The sequence below is a fragment of the Gymnogyps californianus genome, chromosome 1, assembly GCF_018139145.2.
Source record: "Gymnogyps californianus isolate 813 chromosome 1, ASM1813914v2, whole genome shotgun sequence".
Lineage (NCBI taxonomy): Eukaryota > Metazoa > Chordata > Aves > Accipitriformes > Cathartidae > Gymnogyps > Gymnogyps californianus.
In genome coordinates this window covers 186,112,223-186,128,115 of record NC_059471.1, presented here as the reverse complement: position 1 = coordinate 186,128,115, position 15,893 = coordinate 186,112,223, and the positions used below count along the sequence as shown (strand labels likewise).

General features: G+C 39.3%; 1 protein-coding gene across 2 annotated transcripts in view; it reads right to left on the bottom strand.

The window, feature by feature from the left end:
• GXYLT1 (glucoside xylosyltransferase 1) overlaps positions 1-15,893 on the bottom strand; it is a 35,829-nt gene that overhangs the window by 19,522 nt on the left and 414 nt on the right. The window contains exons 2-3 of one of the 2 annotated variants that reach the window (XM_050901253.1): positions 15,666-15,682; positions 7,201-7,217 (exon numbers count right to left, since the gene is read on the bottom strand). In XM_050901253.1, the coding sequence (XP_050757210.1) occupies positions 7,201-7,217; positions 15,666-15,682 (34 nt within the window). Of the gene's footprint in view, positions 1-7,200; positions 7,218-7,259; positions 7,353-15,665; positions 15,683-15,893 lie in introns of both variants that reach the window. The other variant, XM_050901244.1, reaches the window with a different exon arrangement.

Below are 15,893 nucleotides of genomic sequence, written 5' to 3'. Positions count from 1 at the left end.
ATATTAACGTGCCCCACCCGCAGAGCCAGTTATCTATGCCATGACTTGTCTCACTCCCTTCTTCAATATTATGTCTACATGACTTTGGTCCTTCCCTTAATTCCTTTCAAAATTATCCGCCCTCAACTGCCACCTTCTCTACTTCTTCCTGAATTTTCCAGCCTCTGTAACCCTTTTCCCCATCTTCCTTCCACTGCAGTTAGTCATGCAACTACCTCACCAGAAGACAGGGAAAGGAAAACCTTGTTCATTTAGACAGCCCTGGGTCTGGTATGACCTAATGACACAAGATTTTTCAGCAGCACAGATTTTTTTTTTTTTTTTTAGCAGTTCAGTAGCTGAGTTGACCATGAGCGAAATAACATGTATTTTATAAGAACTGTAAGTTGTCTGAACCTGAGCAAGTTTGGTATGAGAGTATCACAGCTCTGGTATCAGAGCAATACCCTTATTGAACCTCACATCCAGGTTCTGAAAGTGTTAAGACACTTTCAAAAGTGAGGAGATACTTTCAAAACAATGTTCAGAGGCAACACGGAAAACACAAAAATACAAATGCAGATTTTTACATGCACATTTCTAATTACTAGTAGCCTGATGTTTTCGTGTGGGAGAACTTAGTGGAGAAGCTGGAAAAAGCAACAATAGAGCAAAATACAAACTGTATTTTAGTAAGGCTTTTGGATAGACTGACAAGGAAAACTTGACAGCTCTAATTTCTAAAGAAAAAAAAATCTCCAATAATGTGGGAGTCCTAGCTCCTGCAGGGAAAAAACCCTCTGGTAATTAAAATGGAAGAGCCAAGAATGTACCTGTAATCCAATAGAAGATACTGAGCAGGAAGCCATGACAGGATGTGAATGTTTAGGGACAAATAAGAGAACTTCATTTGTCTGAGGATACTAATTAAACATGAGTGGTAGGGACAGCAAAAACAAATGAAATAAAACACTTTAGAGAGAGCACCACACATACTCCCATGAGTTTAGAAAACACATTTAAAACAATCCGCTTTGACAATGTGAGAGCAAAAACATATACTTTAAAACATGCTGCTCAGCAGCAGCAGCAGGCCAGGTACAAACCTTGCCCTGAAGTATTTCTGTGTTGAAGTGCAAACCTTCATTCTGTACAGATTAATTCTGCTGTGAGGTTAATAACCTCTAACAGAGGAACATAGCTGGATATGCTCAATGAATCTGCTACAACAAGATTTTCCAGAGCCTGTCTGTCAAGACACTGCCTTCTGTTTAAAGATGTATACCATGACACACTGTATATTAAATTAACATTTCTAGGTCAATTAAAATGATGAAGTAATAATTTGGTAGTAAGCTACAGAGGTATGCTTTGACGAGTTGTACTGTTCTAGAACCTTCACTGCATCCCAGCTGAATTTCTTGGAAAAAACCCAAAACCCAAACGGTATCATCGCTACAATACTCATCAGCTCCACGAAAATCTTAGCTCTGCCCTCTAGACTTGGCACAAGGTACTGCAGCGGGGGGTCTCCTGCATACGTTTAAGGTAGGGTTCTCTTATTCTTATTCTTACATAACACATTAAGAGCACAGGTGAGAGGGTACCAAACCCTCAGCAACACCCAGACAGACATAAGGAATCCTGTATACAACTCCATCTCATTTGTGATCATTCAGCCTGTCGCAATCCTAGCCTGCTTTATTGAGGTCACAGTACAACAGCTTCTTCTGTCACATGCACATATTGCTGCCTTCCAAGCTCCAAACCTTCCAGAGAAGCCACAGTGTTACAGCATCTAGTGTGACCTGGGTACTGTTCAAAGAGTTGTCAGTGTGACCAAGGGCAATTTTATTTTTCTCCTTTTTTTTAAGCCACATTCAAGTATAGTGGCACTGTTATTATGGAAAGCCACAAAGGAACCACAGTCAGCCTTAATTCTGTGTTACAAACTTTGCGCACCAGAGCTCCTTTCTCCCATCCGTTGATGTACTACTAAGAACATGTCTAGGGATCAACAGGAAGCTCCCTGCCCAACTTCACTGGCAATCAAGCTGTCCTCTCCTATTGCCTTAAAATGGCTGGGGAAGCCAAGGAAGGAACGATTAGCATCCACGTACTAAGAGTGGTATGAGTAACTGAAGCAATAAATTGACCTCAGTTGTCCTTTCAAATTTTACTCTGGCCCACTGAGGAGTTACCATTTTTAACATAATTGCATGAGGTTTGAACAATGTAAAAATATTTGTCATTTTCTGAGAAAACTGCTGTCATCCTAATTTGCACCACTACTTTTTATGTACAACCACCACCGTACTACATAACGGTAATACAAGGATGTAGGAATTATTTTGTAGGTTACCAAAAACATTTTAAAAATTATTCTACATCAAAACAAGTTTTCCTACACTGGTTGTGATAGAGCTACAGCCTTGCTTTTCTTTTATCTTTTCTCCATATGGTCTGCAACGCACATGAGGCGTGCAATATTCAGCTTCCTAAACAAGGTTGCTTAATAAAGTCTCTCAGTCCTTCCACAACATCATTAAACTAACTTTTCTTGATATTATAACCAAATGCACTAGGTTGCCAGGCTCAGCTGTGTTAAAGTTGTTTACACTTACAAAAAGAACAAACAGAAGCCTACTGCAAATGTGTTTTCTTCTTCAGTATAAAAAGCTAACCACATTATCAGTGCAAATATTTTACCCATACAAGTTTTTTGACAATTAGCATGGAAAATGCAAATTATATTTGTTAGAATATGCAGGGAAAATATTTTCATATAATCAACCTGTACTATTTCAAACCTGGCACCACGATGTGCCTCAGAAAACCAAATGGTAGATATGTAAATACAATACAGATGGTTTACTTATCACATCCTTTTTTCTTTTAATGCTTTGTGTTTGATCTAAATCAATTGATCATTAAGGAGCCTAACCCAGCAGCCTTTAGTCACCCGAAAAAGAAGAGCAAATAGGCAGAGTGACAAGGCAACAAAGCCTACATGGATTAAAATGCAACCGTTAAATCATTCCCACACTTCCTAGAAGTACGATCAAGGTAACTACAGAAATTATCCAGATTTGAAAGTGATGAAAATTCTAGTTTTTACTCAGCTTCTTAACTTTCTACTACTGCACTGAATTAAAAACAGCTCATAATCAGAGCTTATTTTGTAAAAGTATGATGATGATACCAGTGCATATGATGCCCAAATGTCATCTATTCAATTACAAACTCAACTGTAGATTAGGTTTGAAGTTACAATATATTAGTCATTTAAAAATTGACTACAAAAGTCCAAAGCCCCATCCTCCAATGAGCTAGCTAGTTTAGAGGAGAAGTCCTGTTTTTCAGGACTGTCAAAATTCATCTCAATATATCCATACCACCAGGACCTCAATATACTCAAAAAATAGTAAAACTTTTTTTTTTAATAGGCAACGCAAGTTAAAACCCACTTAGAAGCAACACCCAACAACTGAAATCAGGCAGGTCAGATAGCGTAGTAATGATCCCTAACAATTTCTTCTTAATCAGTCTCAGTAGGAAATAAGCAGCCATACCAGCTAGATGACACTGAGCACCTTGAAAGGTGTACTTAGAAAAGATACACATCATCTAGATCATGCAAAACCTGAGCCTCGTGTTATCTTTATCAGCATTTTTTAAATTTTTGATAAAATCTATACCACTGTATATAAAAGTGATCTCATGCTTCCTCTATCAATGCAAAAGCTAACAAATATTCTGTACCAAAAGCACAACACAAGACATTCTGTCTCAATAGTGTTGATAATCAGAATGATGATAAAAAATGTGGGGGCAGAATAGCTCCAAAATCCTTCCCACATACAGTACAGGCAATAGCTCTTACACTGATTAACTTACAGAGAGAAGATCCTTATTATCCATTATTAGAATCAGCAACTGCTCAGAGCCCACCAATTTCAAATTATGTTGAATTAGCTATAGCATGAGTCATACAGAAGTGTATATATACACCTCCCTCCTAAAAAAATTTCCAGACTCCTCTATAGGTCTCCAACACTTCTATTATACTAACTTGAGTCTTACAAATCCACAGAACATTAGCTGGCACTTCACGCTTTATACACTTACAGCTACTCAGAGGAAATGGCATAGCAAGCTGTATTTCAAAAATGTCTATGCCAAGTTCTTTCTCTTGTGGATAAACAAATCCCTGTGGTTCTGATACCCAGGAGAAAAAAGCCAACTGGAATTTCAAGTTAGAAACAGAGAGAAAACAAGCTAAGTTTTTTCAAAGAAAAGACTTAAAAATCCAAAAGCTGAAGAACTACCTACCAATGTCTGAAAAACTTCACTGGTAAAGGGAAAGGAGACATTCTAACATTGAAATAAATTCTATGAATCTACTATTGGCAAAGAAAATCTGGCTATATGATCTGCTCCTCTGAAAAAACTCATTTGGTTAGTTTATTGAAAGAGGAAGAACAGAACACCAGAATCTCCATTCACAAACTGATTTATGATCTGGATAGTGGTGTTCTCTTTCTGTGGATTAAACCAGGCCAAACAGAAGATTCAAGGTAAGTGTTAGTGCAGTTCAATGACCAGACTCTGCCATTTCTATTAAAAGCAAACTCATTGGAATTCCCATTATTTTGTTGGCACATCTATATGCAGTGGAGTTAGCTATCCTAAGATTTCAATCAGATATGTAACTCTTAGGTTTTTCTCACATCCCTCTCCCTATCCCAGTCTCTTCGGAGTCCAGCTTTATTCTGCACCTTACTACAACTGCACTTAACAAGAACACAAAGGCTTAGTCAAGCCAGGATGAAATTATTTGGAATAAGACACTATGGTAGAACTCTCACTCCTTTCTATTTCAAAAGATACCCAATTTAGAATGACAGTATTGCCTCTTTACAGAAAAAGCTTTCAAGAGGCTTTATCTTCATGAAGAATCTTGAAGTGGCCCTACACATACAATCTCAGAAAACAAGAAAGCTAGACTTCATTTGCTGTGGTTAATAAACTTGCATGGAATTAAGTTCATTCCTCTTCCTCCAAAAATCTGACTGCAAACTTGAGAACAACTACTAAGTATCACATTCGAAGCATAAGATGATATCAAAAGTCTAAACCCTTCAGCTTCTCAGTGCACCTAGTACAATGCACATATTTTGTTTGAGAGTTAAACAAAATTATAACTCATATCCAAAGCTGAAACCGAACTGCAACTATCTTCTGTGTTATTCCAGCACATACAAGGAAATGAGGCTCAGGCAGCAGGTTCAGATGCTGAGCCATTGTAATTGCTTGCTGCTATCCAAAGAGGGAGCACTTTTTCCTCCTCTCTGCCATCTTCCCCACCTCTTCTCTTAAACTCACTGGACCTCTCTGAAACCAACTGAACTTACTAAACAGAGTAAGCAATAAATAAAGTTTGGAGGAGGCAAGGGGACCCCCTCTGAAGTTAGAGCATCTCACTGAGGAATTCAACAAGCACCAGAGTCAGCACAACATATGAAGATTAATAGTAATATATTGATAAAATAATCAAACTCAATCTGAAATGATTAATCTGAACACCACATCCCCTTTACACATTTAAGCAGCTTTTTTACTTTCAGTTTCAAAATGTATAACCATGAAATTTTGCAAATATTAGGGGTTCACCATGACAATTGTTTCACCATGAAAGAAACTGCACTCGCCCAGTAATGTCATAATCAATGCATACTTCAACAGACTTGTCTTCACAGCCACATACAGCATTCTTAACAGAATAATACAAGTTACAGCTTAAGGTATGTGCAAAGGAACTGCATGGGGTTTCTCCGTTTCTGGTTCCAAGGTCCCACTTGCCTTAAGCCTGGCAGAAAATCCAGAACAGAAGTTTTCTGCTATTTTAGTGCACTACATTGTATTGTGGAGAGTTCATGGACATCATCACAGCCAATGGGGTCAGAAGAAAGGGAGACCCTCTCCTCTCTCAGCACTACACAACTGTTAGACTGGCTCAGATGTCCATGGATGAATGAAGCTTACAATCACATCCTGTCCCTCCACTAAGCACAGGCTAAGCCCCTACGCCCTCCACCACAACAGCCCTGACATTTGGTTTACTCCTCTGTGTTAAACTTCATAAAGCTAAACTCCTAAAAGCTAATCTTTAAGGAAAAAAAAAAAAGTGAATTGAGTCCATTCAGACTGCTAAATCTATCAAACGGGAAGTCAGATGAATCCCTGTGGACTGACACACTGGCTACCAAGGGCAGCGAGAAAGACTCAGCAGTCCCAAATTACAGGTGCAGTTCACTAACAGACTAAAAATCAATCTAAGCCATCTCTTTAAGTAACTTCTTGGCAACTGATGAGCTTAAAAAGCACTGACAGCACACAAGCAGAGAGGAATAAGGGACAGATCTAAAGTCTTTCCCATAATCATAATTTTCAAAAATACATTAAGTCTTGTGAAGCTAAACTTTTTTTTCCTTTGCTTCCCTAGAAATATTCAAGCTTCAGACTAAGAGGAAGAGATAACCATATCAAAGGATGATCAGTAAAATTTTAAATATAAGAAAAATTGACTTACAACTCTACTTATATACTGAAGAGAACTATGCAGGTTAGAGAAGGTATCTGTCAAGTAGCTTAAGACTTCTTCCATTTCTTTTCAAGCTACATCCCATAATCTGACAGCCTAAAGCATCTGAACAACCACATCAAAACATTTAAACTTATTGTTAAAGATGCAACTTTAAGGACACAGTCTATGCTTTAACATACTGTATCTTAAAGCACATTCTAAAACGGTTGTTTCAGTGCTTTTGGATGAAGTACCCTCCTCGAATTCTATAAAACATGTAACTTGAATAAAAAAAACTCCAAACTTAACTACGAAGCATATCTGCCAGTTTTTATTGCAAGTTACATCATGAGTATTACTGTGCAGCAAGTTTTATTTATCAAAAATAATTAATTCATCAGTAACTTTGCAGACTATATTCAGATAGAGTTTTTACCAATGTTAGCAAGTCTCTATTTAATGAAGCAATATAACTGAAAAAATCTACTTTGTAATAACACTTGAGTCTACAATTTTAAAAACACAACAGAACAGGAGAAAGCCCAGCTAAAGGCAACCATAATATAAGCAGGTGAAATGCATGAGAAGCAATCAAAATATTTTGCTTTGTCACCTTGCTAAATAGCCAAAAATACTTATCAGCTACACTTGTCTGCAATCAAATAATAAAGTACTATTTAATAACAGATCCTACCTAAAAGCAGCTTCCCAAAAGCAGTTCATTCCACAAACATCAGAGGGCAGCATCCAATAGGAATTCCAGAAAGATACAGATAAATTCTTACACCTAACAGGATAAGACAAAAATAACCTATATAAATGTTACTGATTTTATGGCAAAGTTAAACGGATTATTTTCTAGCTCAAACATAACTTGAATAATTGATTACCTGGCAGAAGACTAGCTATATAATGGAACTTGGATAATACAAAAGAGGAGGTATTAGGTGCCAACGAGGAGGATTCTTTTAAGGAAGAATGGTCCCCATCCTTTAGCCCTTCCTCTCCATATATTTTCAGAGTGAGAAAAATAGAGGGGCCGGGATTTTTGAGGGTCATTCTGTGTTCTTGGCTTAGTATAAATCCATAGGTAATAGAGTGAATGGCAACACTTACTGCTGGAAAGAACTCCTTCACCTTTGCAATACCTTTGTCTATTTCAAGCAGAGGAGCAAGCAGAACATTTCATTTTCAAAGTCACATTGTCCATTTAAACACAATCCCTATTCATCCATGACTGTATTTGGTGCAAACCTGCAAAGCTGATTTTTAACAAAAAACAGGGCTTTGCAGCACCAACGAATTCCATCGTTTCACAACAAAAGGTTAATGCAATACAGGAATAATCACATCTGGCAAGTTTTCTCCTTCTCCATACTAATGACAAGACTAGTAATTTATTGACTTGTGCTACACTACCAACTAAAAAAGCAGGTTTTACTAGTCCACCACTACATTTTACGCAACAGTAATATAGGAAATACTTAGAGAGAGCAACAGAAGTGCATTTTTCAAAGGTTCTGGGGAGGAAATCAACATCAAGATTTAAAATCTTAAATGAGCAAGTAGAATATTGCAAAGCAAGGGGTATACCCTTGAGCGACCTCTGCTCTCTCTTCCTGCCCTGGTGACACAATGCCAATAGTGTTTATCCTCCTTTGAGAGTTGGTATCTGTGAATGAAAGACATGTGCAAGAAGCAAATCCACACAAAAGCTTGTTGATGAAAAGGTATTTAAGGACTACAGCTCAGAAGCTACTGGAAGTTGACTTTGCAAGTTCGAAATGAATCAGCATCATCTTGGTAGGGTTATCTGGTATCTGTAAAGGCCAGTGTTTTGCAAATACCAGATTTAATAGATTAATGTAGCATCAAAAATGGCAAGCTGTATAATTTCTTCTTTTTTCAACACTTGAGAAAAATGACCTGATGAACACACAGTGTTTCACAAAGCCTCATTAAGTGTTGGGGGGGTGGAGCAGTTCTTTGGTACAGATCGCAGGAAATCCTTGTATCCTGTAGATACATGTGTTCGCAAGAATTAGTTAAGTAATTCTATCTCATGACTTAAGAATGGTCTCCACAAATAAATATCCAGATACAAAAAAGGATATTGTACATTGTGACTGCGATATTTGCACTCCTCTGGGGAAAGTAAATGGTATAAAACCACAAGTTCTCTCTGCCAGATTCTTTCTTACATTAATCTTTGTGGCTTTTGAAGTTTCTTAAAAACTTCAAGGCACATTAAGACCTTGTGCTTATCTGAAGAACAATCTTTATGATCTCCACTGTGTACCCTTTTGAAGTAACTGTCTCTCATTACTTTCAGGATAAATTAATAGACTATCTCTCAAAAACAGTTTCCTGGTTCGGAAGATTATTATATTATTATTATTACAGGGGATTCCTCTTCCAGCTGTCAAGAGCCGTGTTTTCTTAGCTGCCTTCAGCTACTATCCTATCCAGACTACCAAGGCAAGAGGCAAGCTTGAATTAATGCCCAAGTCATTTCTCTAACACATTAGGCCTTTCCAATATCACATTTAGCATGATGACAAGATTGTCAGCCTTGGATTTGATTCATAAATTTCACGTTTGAGAAAAAAATGTTACTAGGATACATATGTATGTAATTTACCTAATGTGAGACTAAGACTTTTTCCCTGCCAACAGAAGTCTCTCTCAACTGACCATATGCTACCATATTGCATAAAGCTTTTGCATACAAAGGATTAAGAGACTGGAATCACTGGACAGCATTTTCTTTTGTTATTCACAATAAGATCATTCAAAATGCCACTCATGAAGATTTTTTTTTTTTTACTTGAAATAAAACTTGAGGAAAGCTTAAACTACAAGTAAGTGCCACAAGTGCTTTACAAAGCTAGGCAGATGCACTGTATCTGTTCATCAAACAGGCACAGTCATTGTTACCTGAGCAAGGTTACTAGTCAGACAGGAATAGTCACCTTCAGCATTAGGGAGGGATATTTTGTTCACATCTATTATAGGTTACGTGATTAAAGTCCAGCCTCCACAACTAGAATGCGGAAAATAATGTCAGGTGAAGGAAATTCAGCAATCTAACCCAGGCACATGGAGCACTCTGACCCAGCCCCAATGCAGGAGAGCAGTCAGCCCACGGGCCAGGCAGAAGATCCACCAGATGAGACAACAGGAGAGGCTCTCCAGACCACCTTACTGACTGCCTACAGGGGTTACTACCTGCAGGGGCGTGGGGCTCACTGTGGGATCAAGGTGGACTGGAGAGGAATGAGAATGCAAAACCAGAGAGAAGATAAGAGGGTCCAGTCACATGTAAACAGGTTGCCAGTCAGTACGATTGGCCATGTTGTGTGCCTGATCACCAGTTTCCTTATGAAATTCAATTTCTGTTTTCCTGGGTGACGGGAGGCTCCATTCCACATGCATGTACACAGGTCAAAGTGCCAGCAAATGAAAAGGTGGCTGCAGACCATAGGGGCCCATGAGCCTGCAGTGCCAGAAACTGGAGAGGTGTGTGTGCCCATAGTGTGTGGGTGTGCATGTTGGTGCACATAATCACTAGCCGGTATCAAGCCAGACTAGCCCGCAAGTAGATCAAGAGGCTTGGGAGCCAGATATCGGACAGGCCATAAGGCTGGGCCAGACTCTGCAGAGATCAGATGGTCTGAGCTACTGAAAGAACCTCTCTCTCAACCTAGCCACAAGAGACTAGGGTCTGAGGGATGGCTACTGGAAGGACCAGAAGGTCTAAGCCAGCCACCAGAGAGGCCCTGGGGTTTGAGGGCTGACTAATGTTAATGCCATAGGTCTGGACCAGCTATCCAAAGGACCCATTTGCACGAGGCAATCCCATGGCCAGCTGCCACAAGGCTAAGGCCAGTAACTGGAAGGATCCATAGTGTATTCATCTGTGCACGTGTGTGCATGTCCAAGAGGGTCCGAGTACCAGCAACTGAATTGGGGCTGCAAGCCTCGTGGGTTTGCACACGCAAGCCAGCAACGGGGGAGACCAGAGGATCAGGAGCCAGTTCCTGGATAGACTGAGTGTCTCAGACCAGCTACTGGAGGGATCCACACTGTATACATTAACATATTTTTCACTACAAGCCTTTCACCCTGATCAGACAGAGAAGGCAACAGGATCAGGCCGCTTGTGTTGTTTGCGGTTGTGCAAGTGCTGTTTTCTCTGCGTTAATCTCTGTGGCCAGCCACGTATGTATGCAGCGTGGGCATATGTGCCCATTGGGAATAAATGCTCAGCTTTGCTGCTGGCTGGACCCAGGGACACAGAGCTGCAGCAGCCTCACCTCCATCACACTACTGGGTTGGACGAGAACTAACACCAACCACTGTCAAAAATATAAAAAAAAAGAAATATAAAGTTTTAAAAATCATTGGTATCATAGACAAGCATTCTCAAAGATCTGTTTGCCAGTTCCAGGTATCTCTCCCTTAGGCAACCAGTCATTTAATAATTACCTTTATCAGGTAATTTAGCTTCAACACCAGTGGATAGTAAAAATTTTAGTCTTGCAGACACAGCAAAGGTGTCTATATTATGACCTGAAAAGAAGAATACTTTTCAGAATTAGAGGACAATTTTAAATTTGTGTGCAAAATACATAGCAATGCACAAGTCGCATTCATGAAGACTGAGGCCCTGTGCTCAGGCAAGGTAAGTTTTAACCGTAAGGAATCCCCCAACAATCAGTTGTAAAAAAAAAAAAAAAGTCCTTTTGTTAAGTGCACTGATGGGCTTACTATTAATGGAGATCACAGTTTTCAAGTATACTTTTCAGTCCATGTGGCATCTTTTATACTACTGTAACTTCACAGCAAATTTAGCAGTATGTCTAAATGGTGAGGGTTGCAGTCATGACTATTGCCTTCCTGTCAGTATTGCATTAACAACCTAAGTCTAATCAACTGCAAGAATCAACTAACAGAGACAGACTGGTGTCTCTCCTACAGCATAACCCACAACGTGCAGCAAAACAGGAAGGATGCATTTTTTAGTTCCTTCCTGCTCACGATCACAGGAGTAAAAATTTGGGAAGATAAGAGATGCTCAATTCAACTCCCAAATGCACTGCGAATTTCTGATTCTTCTGAACAGCTTTTCCTGAACATTTGCAGCAATAGCACAAATTTGTTACGATGTATTTTGTCAGAGAAGCAATGGCTTTATTAGATAGGAGACAGCAGATGTAATGTTAAATGTCTGACACAGGACAAACTTTTTACCTGGAAAAATCTTGATAATGTTTCATTAATTTACAACATTTGTATGTAAAATAACATTTGCTAGTCAACTTAACTACTTGACAAATTCAGTAGATTTTTTTAAAATGAAGCTTCAACTTCAAATTGTTCAATGTTTTATCCTTTTAAAAGTTTTACTCATAATTTGAAATGCTTAGACAGCTTCTAGACCAATTTCTTAAGGCACAAGAGTAGCTGAGAAGCATACTGGTGAAACTGCTGGTTAAGTTCTGACACAGACGAAAACAGCTGCATACAGTGCAAGGAAAGAACAAACTACCTATTACAGCCACCCTCCTCTGCTGTCTAAGCTTGTGGGTGTACTTCCTACACTTTTCCACACGCTATAATCCACTTAACTCTCCCTTTGCCAGGATAGTTAGAGAGCAAGAGACAGATACAGTCAGATATCAGTGTCACACCTAACAAAACAGTATGGCTGGCTGCACGAAAATGCTAAACTACAGCATAATGGAAAAGTGTTTCATTTTAATAGGGTCAAATTCATTGACCTCACTGAATTCACGGAACTGACGACAGACTGATTCCTGCTCTACTTCTCAAACTTGCCATTAGGACAGCGCTTTTTTTGGACCTGAATAGAAAGATGAACATTATCTAACTGAAGTGGCAATATTGATAAAATTAACTGAAGAGTCACTTCTCATAAGCACAGTCTGCTAATTAACTGATCTGAAAGCATGTGGAAAAAGACTGACTTGAAAGGATATGCCACAGACAGAAGATTATACCACTATTAAGTGACATACATGTAGCAAATATGCATTTATTCACTCTATGTTTTTTTCATTTTTTCACAGCCTTCTTCATCCATAAATCATACTAGCAAAAGAAAAAATGCTGACTACATATACTGGCTTTTGACTGACTTTGTATCTTCTGGAAGTAGACACTTCAATATTTTCTTTTTTTCAAGCTCAGATCTATTGTTCATTTAGCTATTGACAGTACTGACTATTCATTTCTACTTTTCTCACTGGAATGAATGATCAGGAGGACAATTTACCTTCAATGTTAAACTTTCTTCACAGCTAAAACCCAACCTTAGGATTTAGCTAATAAATTCTTGAAATGTTTTTCAGCTATTTAATTCAAGTTTCAAGATACAAGCCTTCAGTTTCTAGTCATCTTGTTCCTCAGGCTACTGTAGCCTTTGACACAAACAACTCCTTACTGAAGTGATTACCCAACAAGCTCCCCTGAATTATTATGTTTATTGGAGGATCTTGCCTCAACCTGTAATTCTAGTTTCAATATGGTACTTCCTTTTTAATTAAAGATTTCTACTTAAAAGCATCATCACGATTGCAAAATTCTTCCAGGTGTTTTATGCTTAAGCTTTATTCAAAGTTTGCAGTTTTCATGTTTGCATGCTTCTGAAAACTACCAGAAATCTCGACTTCCCTCCCCTCCATCACAGAGTATGATTGAGCTCTTTCTGCCCCTATGTCATATACTAAACTAGATTATTCAGGCAAAGAAAACCCTTCTTGGCTAAAGAGAAGGGGAAATCACTGCTGAGTGTGTTAAATGCCTTCAGATGGCAGTTACATTTGCTTTGCCAAACTGTATTTTAAAGCTACCAGTGAAAACAGCTGAAGCAACCCATTACTAAAAGTTACTATTGGTGCATATGAAATGTTAAACTTCAAGAAGGACTAGAAGGTTATCTGAACACAATTTACTCTATAAGGTTATGAACCCTTTAGGATATTACACAATCACAAGATAGTCAGAAGTGGGTGGCTGTCATGCTCAGTCTCCACTAAAGAAACAGCTGAAGTATAAAAACCTGAAAAACACCAATACATTCACCAAGATGTGTGCAGCAGTTACACAAGTGAATGTAACACGATTTAATACTTGAGAATAATTGAAACATGCATCTAAAGGAACATTCAGTGGGGCATTTCTTAACTGCCACAGGACAGATTTTTTCCTTAAGCAAAGGAAGCCTTTTAGGGACTGTTCTAAGGGACTGACTCGCACCTGGGTTTTGCACACACTGTTTGTACAAACAGCATATAAAACTTCAATAATTTATAACAGGATGATGTTCATCCTGAGCCTTCAGTTTGACAGCAGTTTGTAGGTAAAGAATTCCCACACAGGTGTTAAACAGACACTGATTTTGCAAGGAGATATGCCCCCATGCAACTGTATGCACAAGGAATTATTTACAGCACTTCAGACCTTTGGAAAATAACTTTCTCTGTTTGTAACACTTTTCCACATTGCAAAACAAGGCAGATTTATATCTCATTCCACCTCACTCCAGCAAGCAAGAAGCTTCTTGCACCTTGTTGGGATTCTCCCCCACCAGCATCTTTGACTTAAAAGCTACACTTTAGTACAAATACTAAAAAAGAAAAAAGTACATCTTTTAAAATAAACTTGGTTCTTCTTTTGCTAACCAGGAGCATGATGCACCTGAAATTAATTTCAATGTTTACTAATACAAATTATTTAGATTATCACCTTTTACCCAACAAAATTTTCTTCATGTAAATTGCATATTTTCTTTAGTAAAACAAATATCATACATATGATTTTGTCCTCACACTTCTATTTAAAACTGATTTATTAAACCAATGAAAACTTACATAAAACTGTTAAAGTTAACTCTTTTATTCCAGTTATCATGTTCTTTAGAACTAGATTTCAACTTCTCACAATGAGTTTTTAATCGTGAACTAGAAGTGAGGAACAAGCATCCCCACATTTTTTTCGAGTCATAATCTGTATTAATCTGAACTAAAGCAAAAGCATAGGTGGGAAAAAAAAAAAAAACCATTCTCTGAAGTAGTTACACCAGTCAAAAGCTGGGTTTCACATTTCGGCTGACTCCACCCCTAGCAACTCAGAATGCTGTTTCATGGTATTTTAAGATGATTAAGTCAGAGCTTCTCTCATCATGCCATCCTCCATAACTCCTTTGCACCAGCACTTTCATAATTACACAATGAGCCAATTCAGAGCGCTGAGCTGGCCAAAAACCAGGTAGTTTTCAGGCAGGTCAGCATGCCAGATCAACCCACTTGTGTGACCGGAGGAGCACAAGCAGTGTAAGGAGTGGGGGGTGCCAGAGCGTGTGCAGCATTGGGAAGGAGGGACAGTCACCAAACCATCAAACTTATGTTGCTTTAAACTGCTGTGGAATCTAAGCAGAGTTAGAGGTAGGCTAGCCCAGAAAGGCCTGGTCCTAATTTCTCCTCCAGCTGTAGTAACAGATTGCTCGTCACTCCTCTGTTCCTGGCATTTGCATTCTGGTAGCCACAGGTAAACAAGATCATGAAATGATAATCTAAAGGAAAACTAGTACTTTTTCATTCCATAATCTCACTCGCCACTTGACCACATAAAAATTTCTGCTGACAGGAGGCAGGCAACAGAAATACGCAGCTATGCACAGTGTGAGCTGCTTCCTCAGATTTACACCACTCTAACTGCGGAACTGAACTCACAGTTCCCTGTGAGAAGACTGGCTTTATCACAGTATCCCATAATAACTATTTTTGCCTAAATAAAGTTATATTTGATAATCATGAAGTTATCAAGTTTCAGAACTGAGTAACACCCTGAAAATATCTTAGCTTGGAAGAAGGAAAATGCAGCCTCCTCACTTCGTCTACCCTGTTGCAACTAGGAAGCAGTCTGATGTTAACCCGGGACGACCGTAAAGTCGCAGGCCAGCTCCCGAAGCAGCACGCCAGCTTCCTCCAGTTTTGATGTCACCCTGCCTTGCAGCGTACGCGCATGCAGACGGAGCACGGCCTGCGGGCAGCACAGCCTCTCCCGCGGCGGGGACGTGCACGGGGGGGCCGGCTTCGGCCACCGGCTGGCCTGCGACACCACTTTCTAAAGTTTTCTTTTATTGTTTGCTTTTAAGGGTTTTTCGACTTCTGTCCCACGGCAACCGGCCCGCGGGATGCCGGAGCTGCTCGGGAGGGAGCACACAGCGACACCACCACCACCCCCGCTCCCTCCCAAAGCGCTTTCCCGGCCCCGCGCCGCGGCGGCGGCCTCGCCTCCGCCC